Source organism: Chionomys nivalis, chromosome 22 (genome assembly GCF_950005125.1).
Source record: "Chionomys nivalis chromosome 22, mChiNiv1.1, whole genome shotgun sequence".
Classification (NCBI taxonomy): Eukaryota; Metazoa; Chordata; class Mammalia; order Rodentia; family Cricetidae; genus Chionomys; species Chionomys nivalis.
The window spans coordinates 40,213,393-40,240,317 of NC_080107.1; the positions used below are offsets into that span (position 1 = coordinate 40,213,393).

The 26,925-nt window shown below is 50.3% G+C and overlaps 1 protein-coding gene, 1 non-coding gene and 1 pseudogene across 2 annotated transcripts; 1 reads left to right on the forward strand and 2 right to left on the reverse strand.

The window, feature by feature from the left end:
* Positions 1-7: 7 nt before the first annotated feature.
* LOC130864848 (ficolin-1-like) lies at positions 8-3,342 on the reverse strand (annotated as a pseudogene).
* An 8,316-nt stretch (positions 3,343-11,658) lies between these two features.
* Positions 11,659-11,763, reverse strand: LOC130864983 (U6 spliceosomal RNA). Its single transcript, XR_009056027.1, has one exon. It is a non-coding gene; the product is annotated as a U6 spliceosomal RNA (small nuclear RNA).
* A 6,261-nt stretch (positions 11,764-18,024) lies between these two features.
* On the forward strand, positions 18,025-25,512 carry Lcn8 (lipocalin 8). The gene is made up of 10 exons (XM_057754608.1): positions 18,025-18,117; positions 19,032-19,162; positions 19,852-19,922; positions 20,237-20,341; positions 20,422-20,511; positions 20,602-20,627; positions 22,703-22,773; positions 23,493-23,592; positions 23,814-23,950; positions 25,461-25,512. The coding sequence occupies exons 1-10, from the start codon at positions 18,025-18,027 to the stop codon at positions 25,510-25,512; spliced, it is 876 nt and encodes a 291-aa protein (XP_057610591.1).
* The last annotated feature ends 1,413 nt before the right edge of the window (positions 25,513-26,925 follow it).

Consider the following 26,925-nt stretch of genomic DNA (forward strand, 5'->3'; position numbering starts at 1 on the left):
GGACACCTTAGGATGCCCGGATCTTCATCTCAGTGACCTTGTAGGAGTAGTGGTAGCCTTTGCCTGTCATCCATTTGATGCCATCTGCCTAGCTCTCATGGGAGCCGGGCAAGTAACGACCATTGAGGTTGGAGTAGTGACAGTCCATGTACCACCAGGCCCCATGTGCAAAAGTTGTACAATTCAGGTCGTTTGCATCATCGTTATCCTGATCATGGCTTGTGAATGGCACCCTGCTGTGTCTTGTCAGGGAGTCTTCTGGAAAGATTCACACCCATCTGCCCTCAGGGTCTAGGCGGAGCCCATCCCAGATGGGCAGGGGCAGCTTGCAGGTCCCCTTCTGTGCCCCCAATAACAACAGCCTCAAGTTTTCTGCATGATTTACCTGTAGTGCCCCCAAGAAACTGCCCTAGGGTCAGCTTGTATTTCTCCTGTTTTCCAGACACCCGGAAGGAGCTGCACTTGGCATAGGAAGTTTGACCTTGGAAATCTTGTAAGTCGACCTGGAGGTCTTGGCTCTCTGGGATGTGGGTAGAAGGAAGAAGACTGAGCCAAGGAAGAGCCTGGGAAGGCAGGCTCTGGCTGAGGGGCTGCTTCCTCACCATTGGCTGTGAGCAGGTGCAGGTAGTCATTGCCCAACCAGAACTCTGTGCCCAGGTTGCCAAAGCCCCTTTTGTAGGAGTCTCAGTCTCGGAAGAAGTCGACAGAGCCGTCCACTCGTCTTTGAAAAAACCTGTGGGGTGGGCGGGGTATCCTGTGGGTGTGGGGCTCTGAGGAGTAGGGACGAGGGATACATCTAGGCCACCCCCTTTCTTGTACCCCCTTCAGGAAGCAGATGAGGACAAGGTTTCAGAAAGCAGGGGGTACAGGTGGATACAAATGTGATTGGCGGATTCCAGTGACCCAGTGCAAAAGGCAGGGTTGCCAGATGTTTTGATACAGCTGTCATGGCTGGGGTCCTATTGTCCACTTAACTCACTCCACAGAATTCTAGATTCTGGTCCATCAGTGCTTGGGGTCTCCTTTGTAGTACGCCACATTTTTTTTGTGTGTGTGTGTTACTTTGCCGTCTCCGGCTTCTGCCTTTGGCTCTCCTGAGGGTGGCTGCTGTGTGCTAACCTCGTATGCTCCACCTTGAGGCTTCTTACTCAGAGTCCAGCCCTCGCCATCCACATCCGTGTCACAGAGCACAGTCAGTGGCCAGCAGTCAGGAAGACAGATGGTGTACCAGTCAGTCAGGAAGGTCCCCTGGGTCAGCAAGTCTTTGCAGCTCCGCGGACCTGTACCATGAGGAAGCAGGCAGCATTGACCTGTACCTGGGGTGTGCTTCAGGTCAAGCAAAAGGATCCAGTAATGTGGGTTCCTGCACTGTATTCTTGCTGGCAGGAGGTGGGAGTGGCCAGCTGGGAGGTCACTTACCTCTCTGGCACAGGGCATCTCCTAGCTCCTTCTCACCTGGTCAGGAGACATGAGTGTCATTCTCTTCCTTGGTCCCTTCCCAGCATAAACATATCCCCTAGTGCCCCATATTCTACTTGGCATAGCTGGTGCTGGACCCCTCTTGCTGAAGAGCCCCTGCACACCCATCCTGGCGGCCCCTGCTGGCCGCAGGCTTCTTTATGTGTTTGGCTGCCCTCTGTGATTATGTCTAGAGTTGGGGTAGGGTGGAGGGCTAGCTGGGAGGCTGGCTTTGCCTAGTGATGCTTCAGGCTACATCAATCCCTGATGCTGGGTGCTGAGTCCTTCCTCCTGTGTCCTTGGGCCTCCATGCCTTTCTGCTGCTCCTTTGCTATCCTTCAGGGTTCCTTGGGCCCCGGCCAGGGCTTGTTCTCCTTTACTCACAACCACAGGGCAACGATGCTGGAAGTTTTAAGAGACTTCAGGATGTACTCACCCAGTGATGGTGAGGCTCTGGGATCGCCTTTCTGCCCTGGAGGAATACAGCATAGCAGCCTGGTCCCAGAGCTGGAATCCTTCCAGATCCTCTGTCCTGCACCACCCCCAGCATCCAGCCCCTCCTCGGGTCTGTGAGCCCCAACATCTTGGTATGCATAATGAGCCAGGGAGACTTTGGGGGAGTCCTGGAATGGTGCCGCTGGAACATCCTCCCCTCTTTGTCCTCAAGGTCTCCCTTTAACCAACAAGACCCTAACCCGAGATTGCTTCATGTAGAACTGCCCTTCTTGGTCCCTTCCTGAGAAACTTTGGTTACCAGGCTCGCCTTTGACTCCTGGGGCCCCCCCCGGATCCTGGCTCTCCTGTAGACAGAAGGGATGTTCTTACAGTTTTGGCTTCCACAAGGGAAGAGGCTCCTCTTTATTGCAGTGTGTGTGTGTGTGTGTGTGTGTGTGTATGTGTGTGTGTATGTATGTGTATGTGTGTATGTGTGTGTATGTGTGTATGTGTGTGTATGTATGTGTGTATGTGTATGTGTGTATTTGTGTGTATGTGTATGTGTGTATGTGTGTGTATGTGTGCGTGTATGTGTGTGTGTATGTGTGTGTGTATGTGTGTGTGTATGTGTGTGTGTATGTGTACACACCTAGGCGTCCATGTGAGCAGAGCGTATAGGAGGGAGACTTGAATACCCAGCTTGCTAGGAAGAGGGTGGGCATCGTGCAGCTGGGCAGGGCATAGGGGAGGAGGGGGAGTGGGGAAAGTGCCACTGATACTGCTCCCAAGTCCTGCCAGGATCTTGGGCATATCGACCCACAGGAGAGTTCCTCCTTACCTTTGCTGCCAGCGGGTCCCGTCTTCCCTGGACCGCTCTCCTGGAAACACAAGGACTAAACTGGATCCCATGCCCTAGGTGGGACTGGAGAAGGATTGGCCAGGGCGATGAGAGGGGAATGTCCCTATCCAGGTCTCTACCTACCTTTCTCAGCAGTGCTCCACGATCCCCTTTGGGCTCCGGGTGGGCCAGGAAAACCAGGGCAACCTCGGATGACAGCCACCTTGTCCTGGGCCCCCTACAATTTTGACATCTGCACAGAATAAAAGATAAAAGAAGGGTCGCGGCCGGGCACCCAGCACTCGGGATGCAGAGGCAGGCGGGTCTCTGTGAGGGTCGCTTTAGTTCAGCACTGAAGAGTCACAGCTTTCTGTACCCACTGTCCCCCCAGGAGGCTGAGTGACAGCCTGCCCTTGGAAGTGTTCCCAAACTGCCCTTCTCATACATCCTATTTCCTGCTGCCACACATGCAGACATATACAAGTATGGGTGTCCCCACATGGCAGAGCAGACACCTCTCACCTGGACAGGCACCTCCCTCCTGGCCCAGGGCCTGGGAAGGGCCAAGACAGGGTAGTGCCAAGAGAGTCACACAGGGTAGGCCACCCCATTTCTCTGGGTCCAGTAGCTGCTCCTTGGCTCCCTGGCTCCAAAGCTAAGACACCAGTGAATGACGGATGAGGTGAAGGCATTCCCTGCCTGGATTTTTCAGAGCTCAGCTTTTTTTCCCCACAAGGAGCCCAAATTAAAGGCAGGTACACTTCCTGTGTGTCGCCAGATGACCAGCTCCACACCCAGAGGTACCCTGTAGCGCACGAGTGTGCTCCTCACAAACTCAGCTTTCCAGGAATCTCATGCAGATGGTGCTGTGCTCAGCACACTTGCCTGACCAGCGCTGGGGATTTGTGGGCGTGAGGACACCGCCACCTCCTTCTCGTCCTCCTCCACCTTCCTCTTCTGTTTTTCATCGTTAGTGAAGACATTAGTCCTTGACAGACATGGAGACAATTGAAGAGAAGATTCCTGAAAAACTAGCTCCGAAAGGCAGGGTCGGACAACAGGCTCCTCAGAAGCTCGAGAGGCAGCTTGATGGGTGTTGCTGCTGCTGAGCCCCTTAAGAGCCGCAGGCTGCACTGAGTGCTCCTCGGCCTCCCATTCATGTGTACAGCAGACAGAAGTAGCCTTGCTGAGAGAAGGTGTGAGGCACTAGCTGGCAACTGGGCCTACAGGGAGTTGGGCTTGGCCCCTCCAGGCCAGCAGAACCCTTATTCTGAATTGCCCTGAGCACCTTAATGCTGACCTACTGCCAAGTCTGGCATTGGCCTGGCTACGGCTGGGTATAGCAAGCCAGAGTCGCTGCAGCCAGCGAGCAGGGTGCCGACAGGGACCTGCGTGGCTGGAGTGGTCAGGAGCTGGTGACTGAAGAAGACAGCTCAGGTGCAGAGTACTCGCTGAGGCCGCTCTGGTTGTCCTGACCTCTAGCTGATCTTCCTTCTCTTGGTTTCTGGGCAGTGGTGTGTCCAGAGGTCTCTAGGAAGCCCTGTATTAACATCTGGCGACTCGGAGGGCTCCTTTCTTTCTGTCTCTGGTTCTGTGTCCCAGCCACCAGAGGAGTCTGTTTGCTGTTACTACCTAGGGAGGAGCCTGAAGGTTAGTGAGAGCACTGGTCTCCTCCCACTTGATTGTCACCCGGTTAGAACCAGTCAGGCTGAGTCTTGACCTCTCTCATGGTCTCTCACACCTCCCTAGCTGTGTGATGTCCAGTGTCCAGATGCCTCTGTCTGTATCTTGCTTCTGTAACCACTAAAGAAAGCAACAAAAAACTGCTGACTCTGTACTCTCCGCTTGTCCGTGCATTTCCCCTGTCCATCATCTGTGGACTGACTCAGAATCCTGGACAGAGTTCCCATGGCCGACACTGACGAGCTCTTGTAGGGCCCCAGCATTACAAACATGGCTCGGAGAGGCCTTGCCCTTCCCCTGTTTCCTCTGTCTTGCTAAACTGTTAGATTATATTCCTAAAGCTAGCCACCAAGGTCTATTCCCTAATATGGCCTAATATTTCTTTTCCTGAGAGTGACCACCAAGGTCCAGCTGTCAAAGTATTAAAGTCTGTAATCAAAAGCCCCCTTTTGGCTCTGCTAATTAACATACCCAATCAAGCCAGCTCATTCTAATGCTGGATTTCCCTGTTCCCCTTTATAAACTGACATTTGCCTATGGGCCACTCTGTCTCCTCTATCCAGATGCAGTCCTTTGTCCCTCTGGGGCAAATACCCCTTCCCCCCCTCTCCCTTGCCTCTTTCCCCTTCTCCCAGGTCCTCTATCTCTGGCCTCTGTCTCTTATTTCCTGCCCTTTGTCCCTCTGGGACAAATAAATCTCCTTTGTGCTGAGAATTTGGTCTTGGGGTGCCTTGCACCAACTTCAAGGTCTTTTCAAACACCGTTACTTTATAAAAGAAGTTATTTTTTCAAGAGCAAGACATTCCCACGTGGATGAGTTAGAAAATGCATCAAAGCACAGAAGTTATTCTGTACGACAGAGAAAGGTGGGGGCTCTGAGGCTCCTTTTTGCCTAGGGGGCCATTTCTTCTCCTTTCCCTGAGTGGCCCATAAGCAGCTTCCTGGGTCTCGCTGCCTGCAGGTCAGATTAGGCCAGCTGTGCTCTGCCTCATCCCTTCCCACCCTGCCTTCAGCCACCGACTTCCCTCTTCTCTGTCCTCCCTGGCACCAATTCTTGCTGAATGTGTTCTTTCCTGTCTCCAGCCTGACCCCTGAGCATCATCAGAACTGCAAGCTTCGTAGCTTCCCCTGGGTCACCACCTCCAGGAAGCTGAGGCTCTGGTTGGGTACAGCCCAGCCCCTGGATGTTTTAAAACTAAAAGTTAACATGGAGAACATTTTCCAGAGTTACCCCTTTTTAGCCAACTTCACACCTCAATCAATTTTTTAGATTTTATTTCTGTTTAAAAGTAATTTTATGCCTATGGCTGTTTTGCCTGCATGTATGTCTGTCTGTGTACCATTGCATGTCTGGTGTCCATGGAGACCAGAAGAGGATGTTAGATCTCTTAGAACTGGAGTTATTGATGGTTGTTGTGTTTCTGTGAGAGAGGGACCTTGGAGGGAAGGACATGGCAGGCGAGAGACAAATAATGCCGTGCAGACGGAACTTAAGTGGAGAGTTTATTGAGAGAAGGGGGAAGGGAAGGGAAGGGAAGAGACCAGCCTCTGGGGATAGGAGTGGTGGAGAAGAGAAGAGGAGAGAGGAGAGAGGAGAGAGAGAGAGAGAGAGAGAGAGAGAGAGAGAGAGAGAGAGAGAGAGAGAGAAACAGACAGAGGCAAAGACCTGCTGCCTCTTCAGAAAGAGCTTGAAATGGGCAGAGCTTATCTCTTATATTTTGGTTGTGAGCCTGGCCTTTAATGGCTGAGCCACCTCCCCAGCTGGGAGCTTATCTCTTAAAGGAATCTTTTGCACCTGCCTACAGACTGTGTAGTGGCATAGCGGTCATAGGACCCTGTGCTGGCCAAGATACTGCCTGGTGCATCCTGCCAGGTGACAGGCCAGCATAAGGCCTGAACCTCCATGTGGGTGCTGGGAATTGAATCCAGTTCCTCTGGAAGAGCAGCCAGTGTCTTAACGGCTGAGCCGTCTCTCCTGCCTATAAATTTTACTTTTAATTGTGTGTGTGTGTGTGTGTGTGTGTCTGTGTGTCTGTGTGTCTGTGTGAGCTGGGGTTCCAGGCGGTCATCAGCTACCTGACTTGGGTGCTGGGACCTCAGCAAGGACAGTATATGTGCTTAAACTCTGAGCCATCTTTTCAGCCCCGCCAATCACTTTTCTACACTACACAGTTATTTTTCTTCCTCCATTTTTAGATTTGACCAGGAATGGTGTCACATGTCTGTGATCCTAGCACTAGGAAAGCAGAGGCAGGAAGAGCTATACAAGTTTAAGGCTAGCCTGGTCTACGTAGTGAGTTTCAAACCAGTCAGAGCTAAATAATGAGACCCTATCTTTAAAAAATCTTTTTAATTGGGCTGGGGTGTAGCTCAGTGAGTGGATGTTTACCTTACATGGGGGGCACTGGCTTTGCTCCCCTTTACTTCTAAGACAAAATTAAACAAAATGAACAAAAACAGAATTAAAAGCTTAACTGGAAACCTGTTAGAATTCCTTCCTTTCCCCTTGAGTGTGGGGTATGGAGGCCGGAGGACAACCTTGGGTGTTATTCCTTTGGGTGCTATCCATTTTTTAAAAAAATACTTATTTATTCATTATGGATACAATATTCTGTCTGTGTATATGTCTGCAGGCCAGAAGAGGGCACCAGACCCCATTACAGATGGTTGTGAACCACCATGTGGTTGCCAGGAATTGAACTCAGGACCTTTGGAAGAGCAGGCAATGCTCTTAACCACTGAGCCATCTCTCCAGCCCTTGTTTTTGTTTTTTGAGGCATGATTTCTCTAATGTGTATTCCTGTCTATCCTGGAACTTGCTATGTAAATAAGGCTGGCCTCGAACTCAGAGATCCTCCTGCTTCTGCCTCCTGAATGCTAGGATTAAAGGAGCGTGCTGCCATGCCTGGCAGCTATACATTTTTAAAATAAAGTTTACTAGTATTATTATTTATTGTGTATATTACTATTTATTATTGTGTGGGTGTGTATTTGTGAGGGTGCAGGCATGTGTGGTTAGAGGACAACGTTTGGAGGTCATTTTTTGCCTTCTGCTGTGTTGAAGCAGGGTCATTTGTTACTGCAGTGTTGTACACTGCAGGCTGGATTGTGGAGCTTCTGGCCAATTTTCCACCTCCCAGCTCTCCATAAAGGCACTGGAATTGCAGACATATGTGTTGATTGAGGTTTCTGTCCTCTCCTGTTCCCACAGTCAAATTCTCGTGCTGCAAACAAGCACTTTATTGACAGAACATCACTGCAGCCCTTAGCAGATAATCTTACAGTCTCCTTACGAGGCCACAATGGAATCTGACCGTTAGGCACATTCAGCAACTGGCCTCTGTTGTTTCTGGTTCTAGAGGAGGCAGAGGCAAGCTCAGAGGTTGCCTGGGTACCTCTCCAGTGTGGCCTCACATAGCCAGTCCTCGGTGGAGCCTAGCCTGAGCCTGCCTGTTGCTACGGACTCCAGTTCTGCTGGCCTACCCTTGTGGTCCTCTCAGGATGCTCACCTCTCTGCATCCCCACATGCAGGCAGGGTGCTAAGGCCCAGCCAAGGAACTGGGAGGACACAGTTTGTAACACTATCTTTCAGCCTAGGCATAGAGGCACTGGTGGGGGATGGTCCAGTCCAGCAGTGCAGAGAGTGGAGAGGGCCGACTGTGAGACAGTTTGCCCAAGGCCCTGGACATGGCCAAGATCTATAGTGCTTTCCTGTTTTCATGATTCCTGCCACCAGTAAGTGGTGACCAAATGCTTTATGATCTGGCCTTGGGGTCTACCCCTCTGTTGTGGAGCAATCACAGGACAGTGATTTGTCTTTTAAGGATATGGACCTTCCGCTAGGGGAGGAGTGGCAGAATTCCCACTGTGGCTCAAACAATCACAATTATGGTGCATTCCAAAGATCCAAGGCACAGTTTATACTAGATTCTTTCTGTCTGTGATCAGTGATGGGAGGCAAGGAGAGTTGAGTTAGTGGTGGGTGGGAGGAGTGGGGATCCGGAAAGAGAGGGCCACCAGAGGAGGCCTGTAGCAGGCACTGCCTTTCTCCTCCATGCCAGTAGAGGGCGCTAGTACCCGGAGGAGGAAAGTATTCTTTAGGCTAAGCATTTTCCTCTTGCTCCTGTGCAATCAAGGGCTCCACTGGTGGCAAGCAGTACCCTGAAGCTTGTGCCTCGTGGAGTGCCATACTACCTGGCTTTCAGAGTACCATGGTGTGTGGTACTCCATCCAGCCTATTTCCTCACCACTGGGACTCCACAGGCATGGATAAAATCTGGGGAGGGCTTTCTGGGTCCTTCCTCCCACAAAGGGAGGTTGGGGAGTTACAGAGGGTCCCTACCCACCGCAGTCCCATTATTGCTTCTGTTCACACTTCTCGTAGTTCAGCACTGGCAGGTCACGGTGACTCCATCCATCTGTCGTTCATTTATTATCTTCATATGTCATATCCTGAATTAGGGACTGGGGACATGAAATTCATTTTCAACTCGCTCTGTGTGTGTATTTGTGTGTGTGTGCACACTCACGCACGTGTGTAGAGAGAGATTTTTAATTTCTTAAATTTATGTTATTTTATGTGTAAGAGTGTTTTACCTGCATGTGCATCTGTGCTCCACACGCGCGTGCGCCTGTGCTCCGCACGCGTGTGCGTCTGTGCTCCACACGCGCGAGCGCCTGTGCTCCACATGCATGTGCTTGGAGCCTGAGGAGGTGGTGAGACTCCATGTGTGTGCTGGGAGTCAGACTTCCACAAGTGCTCCCCAAACCACTGAGCAAATTCTCCAACAGAAAGAGAGAGAGACAGAGAAAGAGACACAGAGAGAGGCAGAGAAAGAGTATACAGAATGCATAGGGAGGCATGTAACAAGACCCCTTCCTCACGGATGCTTGAAACCATGGATAGCACTGAGTGCTGTATAAACTGTGGTTTCTTCTTTACTTATGTATCTATGATAAATTTAACTTATAAACCAGGTACAGTAAGAAATGAGACATTAACCACTAATGATGATATAAAGCAATTAGAACAGTGCACTAGAATAAATTTGTGCCAGTGGTCATGCCAGAGGAGCAGCAGAAAGCAGCTGACTTCAGGGTGTCGGCCCACCAGGAGATGAATCCCTGGTGGGTGGATCACGAATAGGTAAGGCCCAGGACCACAGACCCCAGAATGTTCTTTACTTCTGCTGAGCCTTCACACGTTTACTGCTGCCATCTTTCTCCGGCATCTGGCGTGGTGTGGATGGGTGTGGGGCATCCCACTGCCTGTAATGGTGCGTTTATTTCATGGGAACATCCCATTGTACTGGACGGCTTTACCTGTGGATTATTATGAAGATAATTTCTTCTTAAGCTGTATGTGTAATTGATAATAATAATGTTAGTTTAACTAGAGTTTTAATGATAAAACAAGTGTCACACAGCTAGAACACATGCGTGGCTATTCAGGGGCCACATAGACTGTGGCTTAGGTTAATGGTTAAGAAAAACAGCTGAGTCCCAGTAGCTCAGTTAGTTTCAACTCTTCTAATCTTAACGTTGGGAGATGTGTTCACAGATTTTGGAGCATATCAAAGCTAAAACAAAGCTTTGAAAACAGCTTAAAAGTTAGACAAAGATGTTTTTGTTAAATATCTTTGAGGTGAAAAACCCAAGAAGACATTATAAAGTTTGAGAAAGGCACATGGCTGAGTGGGGAACTCATTAAGGTCAGGGAACAAGAACAAAGCATCCCAGTTATCATTAGTTGACATGCTTTCCTCGCTAGGGTGGGTTGGTGATCAAAGGTGGATGAGGATTAATTCCTTGTTCCCATTTCTGCCCTCAATTTCCTGACATAAAAAACTATTGATGAGTGGGTTTGACCCTAAAGATTTAAAGTAGAGCTGACTAATGCTGGGAGGGAGGGCATTTGGTGAAGCCTCTGAGATCTCTCTTGGTCTGGATGTCCTGCCCAATGTTGATCTCAAGGCCTTTTCTCAAACAAAGGATTCACCACCTTTTTGGTTTCCTGTCCCTTCATGACGGTGGGTGCCGGATCTCCTACCTCCTTCCCCTTGGCCTTCTTTCTTTTGGGGTCTTTGCTTGACTGGAGGAGTGCGAGATAATTTTTTTTTATCTTGTGTTGAGTGCATTTTTCTGTAGTGAGACTTAACTATTTTTTTGGGGGGGGGCGTGGTTTCAATACAGGATTTTTCTGTGTAGCTTTGTCCTGTCCTGAAACTCACTTTGTAGACCAGGCTGGTCTCAAGCTCACAAAGATTCACCTGCTGCGGCTCAAGGTATCTCCTGCCATTAACCAGTTCCCCCAGGCCCTGGATAGCAAACAGCTACCCAGCTGCTTGCCCACAAGGACAGGCCAGAGACAAAGCTGGAGAAGAAGATAAAGCTGCTGGCCCCTGCTGAGAAGAAAGCTGTTGGCAAAGGGGATGGCCCAACTTTGAGACCACCTGTCCTTCGAGCAGGGGTCATACAGTCACCACCTTGGCGAATGAGAAGGCTCAGCTGGTCGTGATTGACCAGGATGTACCCGCATTGAGCTGGCGGTCTTCCTGCCTGCCCTGTTTTGGAAGATGGGGGTCCCCTACTGCACCATCAAGGGAAAGGCCAGGCTGGGGTGGCTGGTCCACAGGAAGACCTGTGCCACTGTTGCCTTTACACAGATTAACTCGGAAGACAAGGATGCTCTTGCTAAGCCGGTGGAAGTTATTAGGACCAATGACCATGACAGATATGATCTCCTGTTGTCACTGGGGAGGCAACATCCTGGTCTCTAAATCTGTGGCTTGAACTGCCAAGCTGGAAAAGGCAAAGGCCAAAGAACTTGCCACTAAACTGGGTTAAATAAACACTGCTACTTTTCTGTGCATAAATATAATTATAAACTCTAAAAAAAGAATTTATGGGGCTGGAGAGATGGCTCAGAGGTTAAGAGCACTGGCTGTGCTTCCAGAGGTCCTGAGTTCAATTCCCAGCAACCACATGGTGGCTCACAACCATCTGTACTGAGATCTGGTGCCTTCCTCTGGCATGTGGGCATACATCAAGGCAGAATATTGTATACATAATAAATAAATAAATCTTTAAAAAAAAATAAAGTAGAGCTGACTAATTTTTCTCATGATAAGAGTTTAGTTTGTGATTCCTTTAAGGTTTCCTCTTCTTCTTCTTCTTCTTCTTCTTCTTCTTCTTCTTCTTCTTCTTCTTCTTCTTCTTCTTCTTCTTCTTCTTCTTCTTCTTCTTCTTCTTCTTCTCACTTCACGGATTTGCGTGTCAGCCTCGTGCAGGGGCTACGCTAATCTTCTCTGTGTCATTCCAATTTTAGTATATGCGCTGCCGAAGCGGGCACAAGATTTCTTTTAAGATAAGTAGTAAAGTGATTGGTCCATTCTGTTTAACTGAAAAACACAGCCTGTCAATAAACAACCTGACTCAGAAAAATACCTTGCTTGCTTACACTCTGTTAATCTAGAACAAGTTGCTTGGGTATGAATGTACGTGGATTCTTGGGGATAATTTGTTTTTCACCTGTAGTATATAAAATGTTTAATCATGTAAGGGATATGGAAAACATGCTGTTTTTCACTTGTGTTCATTGTAATCATTTGCTTGAGAAACGGAATGTGACCACCTTGTAATTCCGATATTGCTTGAGAAACTTTGCTGGGGTATATAAGCTGTAGAGGAAAAGTATACAGTAGAAGAAAACAGAAGAATGAAGAAGGGAGCCATCAAGAGAGGGTGTGAGTGCCTTTTCTCCCTGCCCCCTGAGATAAAAATGTCTTAGTATACACTGACTCTGTGGCTCTCCCTTTAAGTCCCGTGCTGCTGGAGGCTGGCCCCAGGCTACAACAAATCTGATGGCAACACTACTCCTGAAACTGGGAACGTTATGAAGTAAAATGGGAGCTACTGGGAGATAAGTACCACAACGCAGTGGTGATCAGGCCAACCACATACATACGTCTGAGAGAGGGAGACGCTCACGCTGGGTCAGACAGAGTGAGGCCTCATGGGATTTTATCCTGCTACTCAGAACTGTTCTCTGTTTAACCCCGATACATTGCTTAACTCTGTAATGTCTTTTAATATTTGAGGATGAGGTTACGGTCAATATTGGTTGGCTTTGTGTTGTGTCTAATCTTGTCAACTTGATGGCATTTAAGGCTGCCATGTAGACAGACCCCCGGACATGTCTGGGATGGGGTTTCTACTGACTTTACTGAGGAGGTCAAACTTCACTGTCTGTGGCTCTGTTCCTTGGGGTGGAGTGCTGGGTTGAATAAAAAGAGTTCATCATCAAGTCTGACTTCAGTCCCTTGTTACCCTTTCCTGGAAGGCTTCCTCTGCTCTATCCTGTGACAGTGGTGAGCTGTTTCCTCTGAAACGTCTCAGAAGTTTCAAGCCCTTGGCCCTGTCCCTCACTCTCTGAGGGACAGTCAGGGTCTTTCTCTGATTCAGTACCTAATTTGTTCTGAATGGCACGGCTCTGGCCACCCTAGTGGGCCCTGGATCCTGATTAGGGGGTCTGGGTGGTGTGTTTGGAGGCAGGGGTCCATAGGTCCTCTGTGGAGACAAAGGTCACTTGGAGAGACCTTGCCAGGTTCCGGGCTTCACCAGCCCCGGTGCCCCTCTGACATCTGTTTCCACATGACCACTTCTGAAACTAGTGAGAAGACGGCCATTGATACCGTCATCCACTTTAGGTGCTGCTATTCCTGTCCCAGGCCTGCTTGTAGGAAGCCTGACTTGGGGCATCTGGAGGGAGGGTGCCCAGGGCTGTCTCACTGTTCTGCTGTCACTAGCTGTGCCCCAGAATGAGCTCCAGAAACAAGCCCAGGACTGACCTAGTAATGGGTTAGATATGAGAGAGAGAGGGAGGACCAGATGGCGCACCACATCCTAGAGATGTATGTGGGAGCATTGCCAGGGTTTCCCAGCAACACCCTGTGTCTAACCAGGCTAGGGGATGGACAGAGGCGTGTAGGATGTAAGTCCAGACAGCATGAGGGACTCTACCATACTCTGTGTCCAGGGGCTGCGACTGGTGACATGCCCAGAGGTGTGGGGACAAATCCTCTGGTGGTGTATCACATGAGAGCCTGCCTGCCTCGAGCCCTCTAGGAAGCTATCCCTGGGGCCAGAGGAGACACACAAGTGATTATGCCATACAGTGGACAAAAGGACCTGGGCTTCTAAGGTGCTCATTCCCCAGCCCCAAACCCAGGGCTACGCTGGTCTATAAAGCCAGGGCCACTGCGGCTGGGTGACTTGGGTGTCAGGGTTGAAGAGCAGGTGTAGGGCTGGGCCAGTTCTACACTGTCCCTCGTTCTACCCATTACAAATGTTCCTAGTCACATATATCCTTAAATCAGGCCCCCTGGCTGGAATTCTTTTGCCCCATAGAAAATCAGATAAGGGTTTTCACTGACACACACAGATCCATGGAAGTGGCTAGTTCATGTCTGATGAACTTAATGGAGAAATTCAGTTAAGAAAGGAATTAAATCATCAGGGCATTCTAAGGGGAAGGGAAGGTTAGTTGGTATATTACAGCTTTAGGTGGTTAGTAAAAGCTAAAGGGTTTATTTTCAATAATGTTATGAATAGGGCACGGATTGTGTTTTAAATCAGCATGCCTCTTCTTTTCTCCCAGTATGCATGGAATCAAACAACCAAGCAACCTGTGTAAACAGTCAGATAGAAGCTGATGGCTCTTGATCAGATAGCACCTACATCAGACGCTGCAGTTTCTAAGAGCCTAAGTGTGGAGTTAGACTCCCTGATCTAGGCGGTAGGAACAAAGAAGGGACCCAGGCCTCTGGAAGGTCAGTTCTGAGCTATGCTGTTATCAGCTGTTCTGATCGTGGGTCTTGTAGGGTAAAACCGGAGCAGCAGCTTGGGCAGGGAGTGATTCTGCGTCCCTGGAGATCTGTGAATATCTTAGTTGGGAAGTTCTTTGTCTGGACCCTGAACTCTGACCAATGCCTGCTGATAAAGATAATTGCAGGCGCAGATCTCTGCGCTTACCTAGGAGAGAGGAACAAGGTCTGGCCAGTGGGAAACTGTTCTCACTAAATGGTTCTGAACTGTGGGAATTAACCCCCAAGTATGTAACAGACAGGAAGTTAGCTACGACGAAAAATCTTCAGCAAAGGACAGCAACTCTACTCACAAAGCAATAACGCCAAAAAGCCTTGCCTTTTGGTTTAGCCTTAGCCAGATCCCTTGGTTCTGATGAGTCGCTTGTGAAATGATGGCTGAGCATTTACTGTATAATGTTGCGGCTTGTAGCAGATCTCATTCAGTGGTTCTTTGTTTGTTTTTGTTTTTTGTTGTTGCCTTGAACTTGCTTTGTAGACCAGGCTGGCTTTGAACTCACAGAGATCTGTCTGCCTCTGCCTCCCGAGTGCTGGGATTACAGGCATGGGCCGCCACCACCCAGCTATCAATCAGACATCCTGGATGGGGAATACTGTTCAGTCCAGGGTACCCCATGTCTTCTTAGCCTTTGGGCTTCCTCTCCAGGGCTCGCACCATATTCTTCTGTTCCCAAGACCCCATGAAGGCAGAACTGCCAACTTCCCATTTACTGCCCCACTACAGGGTTGGGCTTAAGTGTGTTCTGCAGGGCTGTTTAGATTCCTAGTCCTGTGAGAGTGAGGGACACAGAAGTGTGATGGGTTCTGTAAGGTCTCTGGGCAGGTGCCATGGAGAGGCATCTCTAGTGTGTGGTCCGAGGCAGCAGCAGCAGTGTGTGTATGAAGTGTTAATGGGTTTGTGGAAGTTATGGTGACAGAATTATCTTTCCTTGTCTTTGTGGGTTGACAACCTTGGGGGCAGTGCTGGGCTTGTGTGGAGTAGCAAGGACATTTGTCAAGGGGCTGATGATGGAGTGATTGTGTTTATTTTGTGTAGGAGCATCCAACCTCAGGAGCAGTCAATCTCACCATGACCTCAGGATCCAAGTGATGCCCTCTTGGGGCCACTCTGGGCCCCACCTTACTCCCTAATATGTCCCTACCCTGGCTCTTCTTCTACCCAATAAACAGATTCTGTATCCCCATGGCTACTTGACTCTTTGGAGATGCCCTTGGGCAGGGCACAGTGGGCCCTGTCTTGATTCCAACCCTCCTGGGGAGACTGAAGTGAACTCTGGCGACCTAGAGGCTCCCTCCAGGAGAGGAGCAGGTTTCATTTAAATTTGGTGCCAGAAGGTTGCTGCAATCACAGGGAAAAATGAGGATAGCTTATGTGGGTTCTCAGTGTCTTTGGTGAAACTGGGGTGCCTTGTGAAGATGGGTCCAGGCTCCTTTGGATGCAGGAACTGGAGCTGGAGTTGGAACAGCAGGAAAGCCATGGAGTTTCTTGTCTGGGTTTGGCTTCCCACTACTGTCGTGATCTTGGGTAAATGGTTTGGATCTCTGGGAACCTAAACAGTGCGTCAGGACAGTGAGCAGTGTGCTCCTAGGCCTTGCTTGGCTAGCTGTCACGTGTGTTCCATGACAGACCTTCTGGGCTCATGGAAGTAGCTCCTTTCAGTCTTTCTTCTCAGATTAAGGCACTGAGGCACAGAGCCTGGGCAAGTCATTCAAGGTCACATGACAGCCAATCCAGGTGCGTGGTCAGGTCCCATGGTGTAGGCTCTCTGTTGCTCTGGAATAAGGTGTGGGATGCAGGGGTCCCTGTGTAGGGAGCATCACTGATGTTGTCTTCATGGCACGGAACCCCCATTCTTTTACTGGGTCTCCTTCTCATATGCAAAGGGCCAGGATGGGGTGCGGAAGGTGCTGCAGTTCTGGTCCATTACTCCTCAGTGTGTGGTCCTCAGACAACCAGAACCAGAAGCAGTCAGCCCTCACAGGTGCTGCCCTCATCCTGTCCTGGTCACCCAGAAAACCAGATGCCACCCACTCCACTTCCCTTTCTCTCACTCCTGCCAGCCAAATCCATCTCTGTGTCCCCAAGGCCCCTGGTTGTCAGCCTGTTGCTGGAACCAGTGGGTGCCCAGCTTCCCTCCGGATTTCTCAAGGACTTTGGATGGTTCCTTGTGTTACCCAGTGTGCTTCCTCTCCTAACTCATTCCTTACACCACTGTGGCAGCCCAGCCTAGGGTCTTCTCTAGCCTGGTTCTTCGTGGAGGGTGGGCTTCAGTGGCTGCGACCTTCCTGTGAGCTGTCCCAGTCTGAAGCAGCTCCATGTGGGTCCTGAAGATTGGAGGCCCCTCCTGCAGGATGAGGGATGCTTACCTTGGTTGAGTCGTTTTGGGTAGCCTGGGGCCCCTACCAGCCTAACAGCTCCTACCCCTCTGCTCTACAGTCTGTGAGCTAGAGAATTGGGTCCCAAGGTGACCAAGCCCTTTTGGGGGTGCCAGTTTTAGCTTTTCCTCCAGAGAGTGAGAGACTTAGTTTTAATAAAGACCGCAAATAAAGTGAATTTTGAAAATAAAAGTTGCCTGCCTTAAAAAAAATTCTCAGTTGCCTGAGAGATGTTTGTTTTATGTATTTGAAAACTGTGTCATTGGGGCTGGGAAGATGGCTCAGTTAGTAAAGTGCTTTCGTTAGACCCCGAGGAAAAGGCAAGGCATGGTGGTGTGTGTCTGAAACCACGTGGTGCAGTCCTGGGGAGAGGGAGACATGTAGATCTTGGGGGGTCACTGGCTAGGCAGCCTGGTCTCCTCAGCAGGTCAGGGTTAGTGAGAGAGACTGTCTCAAAGACTATGTACCCTACCAACTAATGACCCAACTAACTAACTAACTAACTAACTAACTAACTAATAAACCAAGCAAATCAAAACAAAGTGACTGGCACCCGAGGAGCAACACCCAAGGTTGACCTCTGGCTTCTATACCCATGTGAATATGTGCACGCCTTTCATTCAACAAGAACACACCCTATACAAATATGCATAAAACACCCCCCCACACCATATACAAACATGCATATATACACCACACACACCATATACAAACATGCATACGTATACCACACACACACACCATACACAAACATGCATACATATACCACCACACCCCAAAGTTGTGTCACTTGAGAGTCATAGCCACAGGCAGAGTGCAGGATTTTCCTGGAGGGCAGGATGTTGCACGAAGTGAAGTTTCTGGTAGGGGACCCAAGGCTCCATGTTGAGGTCAATATTTTGCTGTGTTTTTTTTTTTTTTAAATTCTATACAGTTTATCTCCATTTGGAGCTCTTTCAATTGTGCCTGGTGCTCAAATATTTTAAAGATAGGTAACTTTAATTCTATAGTTTTGCTAAGTCAAAACAAAACCAAACCAACAATAATTTTGGATGAAATTTTGCTGATGTTTTTAAATATATTGTTACAAATGGGGAAACTGAGATGGTGCAGTCTCAGTGTGTGGTCTATCCTTGTCCAAACACCAGGATGGAGGCAGCTTGACCGCCGCCTTAGCTTGGTCCAACCCCTCTCTGGATGTGGGTTGATGCAGAATGAGCAGAAATTGAGTCTCTGAGCAGCTGGTAGCTAGCTTTGCCCAATGACATTCTCTGGGTGGTTCATGCTTGCCCTCTCTCCAAATATAAGCCCTCACTCTCCATAACCAGAAGCCACAATCCAGGCCCTGAGATGGAAGCCAGGCTGCTGAGGACCATCTGGGGACTCTTCCTGCTGTACCTGCTGCAGGCAGAGTCTGCAAGGGTGGACTTAGTGCCAGAGAAGGTGCCTCTTTCTTCTTAGCTTGGAGGTGCTACTGGGTCTTGATGGGAAGTTGGACAGGGAGAAAGGGAGTGTCTAGCCACTGGGAGTCTCTTCCCCTTCCACCCAACTCCTAGTTAGCTACAGCATAGCTGGCAGAGACAGGACTCACTCTTGAGGTCCCTGTCCCCACGGCAGGCAGCATAGGACCCTTGAGAGACGCTGAGCTCCGTGGACCTCTCCCCTCCCTGAGTTTTCTCATGTGCCTCCTGTGTCAAGAGAGTAGAGGCCAGTCACCTCTGGGTTCTTGTTGATTTATAGATTTAGAGTCCTTTCCGGCTCCCTGGTTCGTGGGGTTCCTATGACCCCCTCCCTGTGCACTGTGGAGCCAGAAGAGGATTTCTCCAGAGTGGACAGCTTGTCTGCCTGGATTCCACTCTCTGTGTCCGGGATCCATCCTGAGATCAGCAGCCTCACATTGTAAACTCAGAGGGGTCAGGCTTTGCGGGACACAGATTCTTTTCTCTTGTAACAGTAACCAGTTTCTAAAAATTTCAGGTGATATCCTGTGCTCTGGGAACATTGCTATAATAGGAAAGCATGACCCCAGGGAAGTTGAGATTGGTAGAAGCATGCTTGATTCAGTGTGCTGGCTGTATGCCTGAATGCTTCCTCTCCACACACCTGTTGGAAAGGTCTCCTGGCAGACTAGCCTTGGGTCAGGATCTTCCGGAAGGGACATTTCTTTCTGGTGTCCTGAAAGTTCCCCTGGGAAGGAAAACTTGGCTAAGGACAAGTGACCACCCAGTGTCATGATGATCTGTTGACCCCTCAGACCTGCTGGAGGGACCCTGAAATATCCTCTGTAGCCCAGGAGTGGGAGACCTAGTGTGACTTGACCGCTCAGAGCTAAGGCTAACTCTAGTGCCGTTCTCTAGATTGCAGGGTTCTGGAAGGAAGTGGCTGTGACTTCTGAGCAGAACCTGGTGCTGAATACTCAGAGGAGGGTAGAGGGCTTGTTCCTCACCTTCAGTGGAAGGAACATCACTGTGAAGGCTGTGTACAACAGGTAAGAAGTCTGGGGCATTTGGGGATGTGACCTGCTGGGAAGAAGGAGACATGTCTGTAGTTGAACACAGTCCGGCTGTCCCTCTTGATGAGATCATCAGCGTGCAGGCTAACCTTCCCTGAGTTCACCTTATTGGGCACTCCCACCACAGAGAAAACTAGATCCAGCTCCTAGAACTGCATTTCTGCCAAAATATAAGCGAGGGCTTAAGATAAAGCCCTGTTGGTTGATAAAAATGTGTGGCTAGTAGCTGGCTGGCTCCTGAAAGTGAGAGGCTAGGGGTCCCTGCTCCATGCAAGCCCCCTTTCCATGAATTCTGGGCTTTAGGATGCTCCCCAGCTTATCAGCCCTCTTTCTGAAGGTATGCCCCATTCAAGAATGTGCTCATCGGGTAGAATGCAGGCTGGTAGGTTCTTATTGTTCTGTTCTGTTCTGTTCTGTTCTGTTCCGTTCCGTTCCGTCCCGTCCTGTCCCGTTCTGTCCCGTTCTGTTCTGTTTTGTTTTGTTTTGTTTTTGAGACAGGGTTTCTCTCTGTAACTTTGGAGCCTGTCCTGGAACTTGCTCTGTAGACCAGGCTGGCCTCCAACTCACCTTTCAAACTCTGCCTTTGTTTTCTTCCTGAGTGGTGGGATGAAAGGCGTGTGCCACCACTGCCTGGCTAGGTTAACAAACAATGTGATGCTTTCCAGCTCAGGAAGCTGCATGACAGAAACATCAGTGGGTTCAGGAAGAGACACTGTTGGGGAATTTGCTTTTCCTGGTAAGTCCTGCCTTGTTGGTAACGTTGCAGCTGCCTGGCCCTGTATCCTATCTCCGCCTGGCCCTGAGGCTCTCTGTGCCATCCGTGGGATCCTCAGGCCCTGGACCCCAGGCCCCTCATCTCTACTAGTGTCCTGGGTTGGCCTTCAAAAGTTGTCTTCCCCGGATGTCAGAGGCAGGTCCCAGCACTAGGCAGAAACACAAGGAAATTAGGTTCTGCAGATCCAGTCTCCGAGGTCAGCCCTCCCCCCACACCTTCCCCCAGAGTGTTCAGGTCTGAGCAAGGCTCCCTAACCCAACCACTGACTCCTGAAGGCCAAAGGAAGATCTATGTGCTGGACACGGACTATGAGCACTACACCATCCTCAAGTTGTCCCTGCTCTGGCAGGGTAGAAACTTCCATGTACTCAAGTACTTCAGTAAGTTGAGCCTGGGTTGGGGCAGAGCTCTGTGGCTGCCTTCCTTCAGGCTGCCAGCCCAGCTCTGCTGTGCCCCACAGCTCGGAGCCTTGAGACTGAGGATGAGCCAGGCTTCTGGAGGTTTCGGGAAATGACGGCCGACCAAGGCCTTTACATGCTGACCCGACATGGTGAGCATAGCACCTTGAGGAGGATGCTGGACCATGCCCTGTTATGGGGTCGGCTGCCCTCCTGACTGAACCACTTGTCCCATCCCACAGGGAGGTGTGCTGAGCTCCTGAGAGAGGTGAGCCCACTACCCTTGATCTACATTGCAGCCCAACAATCATGGAGTCCCTGCTGGCACTCCTAGGTCCTGGTCCAGGAGAGGAGGGGTCCCCATCTGTCCTCTGATCAGGACAGCCAGCAGCCCTGATGGGCAGCTTCAGATGCATCTGTTTTGTAGTCTGGAAAGAACGGTCTGCTGTGTGACCCCAAGCTGTCATGCTTGGGTGTTATGCCTTTGGGTGCGGGACAGAATTAGGTTGGACAAGAGAGGTCCCTTTTTGTATTGTTCTGTTCAGCAGGGCTGTGCAGGGCTCTGGGTCAGCTCAGTCCCTTCATGTCCTGCCAGCTGGTGAGATGGCATTTAGCTCTGTTGGAAATCTTGGGGTTTCCTGTGTCTAACACCATGCGAATCCACTACCTACACAACCTCACTATCACAGCCCACACCCCAGAGGTTGACACTATAACCCACTTTGCAGATAGAGACTCCGAGGCTCAGGGAACCAGTGCTTTGCCAAAATCAGGCAACAGGGATGCCAGGTACCTAGCTTGTGACACTTGACCAGCACCTCAGGGTCCCTGAAGGCCACACATGGCCCTAAGCTCTGCCATTCTGCCTACAGGGACTGGTCTGAATAGCTTCTGTCCAGAACTGCAGCTGCAGCCCCACACACCTGGCCTCTTTTGCTCCTGCCCGAAGGGCCTCCTGCACCTGCTTCAAATAAACCCTGCTGCCAAAGGCTGCCCGTCCTTTTTCCTGGGGTCAGGGAGAGGGGTGGCAGGAAGGTTCCTGTGTCCCAGGTGGAGGAAACAAGCCTGCGATTTCTGCTAATACGTGGTGAAGAATGCACCTCACACACAGGGCAGCCAGTTCTAGTTGCCCTAGTGAAAAGGTCCTGCTCTGCCCTGCCCTGCTCCATTCATGCTCTCCTGGGTAGTGGGTCCCACAGTCCCTTCTGTAATCTGGGACAGTGTCCGTCCTGTTCTCGAGTGCTGGTGGCACCTCAGGATGCTCTGAAGAAACATGAGAGCAGGCCTGGAGCTTTCTGGGCCTCTGGGCAGTGGGGTAGCAGAGTCGTGCTTTTCAAAAAGGTTGTCACATGGTCCAGGCCATGCCGGAGGCAGAGCCTCCAGGGAAGACATGCAGAAATGTGTGTCTCTGGCTATGAAGGACCCTCTGACCCTCCCAGCGCCCACTCTGTTGGCTGTGTACCTCTACACCTACCCTTGACACATCCCTGGGAGGTGTCTGACCCCACTGGACAGATGGGCAGCTCACCCTCAGTGGACAGAATTGAGTCCATACCGGGACCCCTTTCCTGAGGCCAGTGCTAGGTTCCTTGCCACATTCTGGAGATGGCAAAGGTATTGCAGTGGTCACTGTGTGTGTCTTGTTGGAGAATAAGTGGGGCAGCGTGCAATTTAGCAGGATCCTGGAGGACTCTTTTATTTATTTGAAAGGTAAGAAAAATGCTCTTCATCTCTCTTGAACACTGGTTAAACACAGATTATCTAAGAACAGATCCTTACAGTTACTGATGGGCATATACCCCACCCACTCAAAAGTTCTGGTGCTGGAGCTTCCTCCAGCTTGTTTCATTGGCCTTCGGGGATCGAATACAACTTAGTTTGTAGGACGAGATTATTAGCATCAGGATAGCTCAGTTCTAAACGGACCCAATGTTCTTCGGAGTTGGAGGGGTCGGGAAGGACTGGCCTGCTCAGTGACTGCTAATCTGGGGTTTGCTGAGATGCAAAGAGCTCTGGGTACAATGTTAGTGGCTGCCTGACTTTGTCTAGAATCCAGAATAGCTGGTGACTGCTAGTCATGAGTTGGGAACACTGGCTTGTGGCTTCTGTCAGAAAGAAAGAGGGTTTATCAGGTCACTAGCTGGGTCACCAGAAGATCCAACTGGCCATCGCCTCTGTGTGCAGTAGCTGTCCCTTCCTGCAGGACTCTGAGCCCTGTGTCAACTTTATGTTCCTTAACTGTTCTCCCAGTCTTCTTCTCCCTGTCTCCTCGTTCCCACTTCTTATAATTTGTACACTGGCTGTTATTGCCAATACTCCTCTATCCTTGCCTGTGCCCTGCAGGGTCAGGGCCTGGGTGTTTCCCTAGGGAGTGATGTCACAGTGGCTGTCTCTTTGCTGTGGCACCTGCACAGGTACCCCGGGCCCTATGGGTTTTGCTCTTTACCTGAAACCTGGAGGTTGTGGTCTCTGCTTACAAAAACAAGTGGTGGGTAAAGCTAATGCCAGGGAAGTAGGGCTAGCTTTTACCTAGGCATGTTGCCTGCTCATCTGGTGGCCCTTGCCTGACTGCTGTGGCTTCTTCAAAGTCCCCAGGAAGACAGTCGCAGGGCTGGAGGGGTCACGGGTCTATGGCCCACTCCTTAACATGCTCAGTCCCTTAACCTGCCAGATTCCACCATCCATGGTTCCAGTGTCCTCAGTCCTGCCCCCACCATTCCCAGGCTTCTGTTGCCTGGGCCACTCATTCTGGTTGGCAGAGTTCTGTCCCTAGCTAGTTGTCTTCTTCTCTGTGTCTATGACCAAAGTCTGCCAAGGGACCTTGGTGGTGCCTGCTCTGTCACCTGCACACAGCTGGAGTGGAAGAGTGCAATTGCTGAATGGATTGGTGCATACCTGAGTGGACACCCAGAGGCAAGATCTGTGTCCCCTGAGGCGGTCCCCTGCATCCCCACCATCCAGCAGGGGGCTGAGTCACCTGTCTGGTTTACAGTGTGCTTCCAACTGAACCCAATGAAAATCATCTATGCGTATGTTAAGCACCCACTAGGAAGGATATAAAGTTCAGAGACTCTGAGCCAAGGGCTGTGGCTTCCTGTGGTTGGAGAACTGAACCCAGATACCCACCTGCTAGGCACATGGAAAGCAGCATGCTCTTCACCCTGCTGGGGCTGTATGTGGGACTGGCCTCTGACACAGGGGCTCAAGGACTGAGCCCCTTTGATGCAAAGCAGGTAATCCCAGGTATAGTGAGCCAAGTTCAGTGCTTTTCCATGGGGGTCGGCCCTATCCACAGTCAGCCTTCAATACTCTATCGTTTTGGGTACCCTTTACCCGTAGAACTTTCCAGACTGCTGCGTCCCTTGGAAGGGAGGGATGTAGAATGGTGTCAGGGTCCCAAATCCTGGATGCTGGTCCATCTGGGTGGTTCCTTTCTCTGATCCCTATCCCCCAGTCTAATAAAGGCTTCTGGTATGAGATTGCCTTTGCTTCCACAATTGACGACGAAGACTCAGAGAACAACGAGAAACTGGGACCTTTGAAAGCCAGACTGGAAAGGTACCTTCTGATCGAGACCACCGCCTATTACAAGTGAGTTAAGGCCTTGCCTGTGGCCCTGGGAGAAAGTTGGGCTGTCCTGTACAGTGTGGGCTAGCCTCTACGGTGCTCTCTGCTTCATCGGAGAAATATTTACCCGAGTCTGCACCTCAGCCTCAGCTGTAGAAAGGGATGGGGCGGGTCAACTATTTCAGATGGGACCAGACATCTTTGACATCCTGGGTGTCCCACAGTCTACCAAGACAGTTTATGGAGTGACATACAACTCTGCGGTCGTGATAGGAGTCTGGTCTCCAGGACTGCCACCCTGGATGCTGAGCAAAGCAAGTAACTGACCAGACAGCTTTAAGGTCCAGTTTCCTAGCTCTAAGGTCATGAGACCTGAGGAGAATTGAGGCAAGGCTGACCCGGGCTATCTCTTCCTCCTGACTCACAGACCAGCAGTGCCAACGTCCCCATGTCTCCACTGACCAGTAGATACATTCAGGCTGCACATGTGAAGCCAGATTACGTCCATAAAAACACGTGCATGTCCTTATTCTCAGAGTTGCCCCTTTAAAGTGTCATTTCTTCCCAGAGTGACACTCAACTCTATGTGTGCTTCTGCTCCTCAGAGGCTGTTTCCCTCAGTCATGCATGTATTTGATTCCCAGGGAGTGTGTCTTCAGATGTATGTTACCATGCTTCTCAGGGTAGACATTCAAATGTGTGTCCTTTCACCTCTCCGTGTGTCCCTAAATGTGTGTACATCATCCAGAATGTGTCCCTCAGCTCTGAGTGTGTCGCTGATTCTCAGAGAATAAGTCTTTCAGGCACAATCAAGCCTCTTCCCATGAAGATTGTGTTCTTCAGACATGTGCGACCCTGTTCCTCAGAGACTATGTACCTCACACACGTGTGTGTCTTTGCTCCTTGTGTCTCTAATATGTGTGTCCCTGTACCTCCAAGTGTGTTTGTCAGTCACGAACATCTCCCCGTTTCTTAAGAGCTTCTCCCCCAAATACGTGACCCTTTACTTCAGGAAGTCTGTCATTCACATATGCGTTTCCCTGCTACTGAATGTGTCACTCACTGCAGTCTGCTCATCTTTCTCAGGCTGTGCCCCTCAGTGGTGGGGAGTGGCTGTCTTAGGTCTGTTTGTTCTTGTTCCAAAGACTGTGTCCTTCAGAGGCAAGCATGACATTTGTTTCCCTTAGTTGCGTGTACATTCCTGATCCTCAGGGTGTGTCTGTGGTCTCTGTGTGTCTGTGAGCACAGGTGAGTGGTTCCTCAGGAGTCACTTGGTGCATCTTTTTACAGCCAGTACTCTTGCTACACCATCTCCTTCTCACTGGGTAGCCACTCTGTAGAGGTCCTATTCTCTGGGGTCATAGACTCAGCAGACATTAGGACACCTGTATCTGCTTGGTTTCTGAACTCCTGGGTTGTCCACCATGCACACCACCTCAGAGCATACTGTGTAAGGCCTGGTAGGCAGGAGGCTAGGAGTCTCCTTGTTTCCTTTATTCTCCTTCAGTTTTTACCCTTTTGTCTGTCTGTCTAGGCCAGGCTTCCCCGGGCTGATGCGGGATGTATATGCCCAGGGATATACCTAAGAGACCCACTCCCTGCCACTGAGGGACCCAGTGTTTTCCGCCTTTGTCTGTCTAGCCTAGACTGTCCTGAGGGGCATATTGTCCAACTTGGCTGCAAACTGTAATCTTCTTGACTCAGTTCCCCTCCCAGAGTTGGGATTACAGGCTGGCCAACCTTCTTGTCTTCTTAGAAACAAACGCTGTGTGCTAAAGAAGGTGCCGGCCCTTGCAGAAGACGGTCCAGGGAAGTTCAGGGTCAGCAGAGCAGCAGGCAAGGATGCTGTCCCAGGTTTGGTGGGTGTGGTGGCCTATCTGGGGCATTGTGGTTTACTCTCAGTGTGAACTTATTACTGCTCTGGATGTGGGGATCCCCCGCCTCACTGGAGGTGTTGTTCGGTGTATCCTGACTGAGGTCTCAGTGCACGGCTGCTCAGTATCAAGATGCCATGCCCAGATGTCAGGAGCCTGGGTGGATGCCCCTGCAGCCTCTGTCCCTGGCTGGCTTCTGTCTTTGCCAGGACTTTGGCAGCTTCCTCTCTGAAATCCTAGGTTTGATTCAGCATTCCTTTATCTGGGTCAGTGGGGACCATGCCCTCCTCTTCAGAGTCTTCTGAATTCTCAAGGCTGCTCATGTGTTTCGGGTACATGCTTGTATGTGCATATGTGCCAGACAGAAGCTCAGCTAGGAACTGAGAACAATGGCTGAGAAGGTGGGAGGGTGTCTAAAATTTTGCTCTGTTCACAGACAACACATACCCTCATATTGTGTATACAGACTACAAAACCTTCTACATCACCTTTGTTGGCATTCCAGCAAAAAAGCCATTCTATAAGACCTTGACACTGTACAGTAAGTCCAGCCTGGACTCATCTGGGGGTGGGATGGGTGTCAACCCTCATATACCTCACCTTGTATACCTCACCCCACCTGGCGTGGGGATAGGAGAGCATCCCAGGGCTGTGTCAGGATTGGGGGGAGAAAGTCTGTAATTACAGAAACCCAGTACCATACTCCCTGACAGCCCGGAGCCTGGACAACACTGATCATGCCCTGAGAAGGTTCAAGCGTGAGGTCTTGGCACGAGGGTTTCCAGAAGGAAGCATACACGTTTACAAGCATGACGGTGAGTAGGCCTGACTCGGGTCAGGGCCTCCCAGGAACGGGTGAAGACCTGGGTCTGCCCTGTCTCTTTCTTGTATCTTCATTTGGTCTTTTTGTCTACAGCGTCGTGTGTGAGCTCACAGACAGCAATAGGTGAGTCTCTGGACTAAGCTGAGGCTGTGCTGGGCACCAAGGGTTTGGTGAGCTCCTTTCCCATGGCCTTCTCAGCACATCGGTAATGGTAGGCGCTTACACTGGCCTGGTATGTGTGGGCAGTTGGGTAGTGTGTTTGTTCACACTTTGGAGCAAGCAGTTATATGTTATGAAATGCA

Coding starts and splice junctions, on each gene's coding strand:
- Lcn8 (XM_057754608.1), top strand. CDS start 18,025: ATGGAAGCCAGGCTGCTGAGGACCATCTGGGGACTCTTCCTGCTGTAC. Junction 20,342..20,421: donor CCATGTACTCAAGTACTTCA/GTAAGTTGAGCC, acceptor TGTGCCCCACAG/CTCGGAGCCTTGAGACTGAG. Junction 20,512..20,601: donor TTACATGCTGACCCGACATG/GTGAGCATAGCA, acceptor CCCATCCCACAG/GGAGGTGTGCTGAGCTCCTG.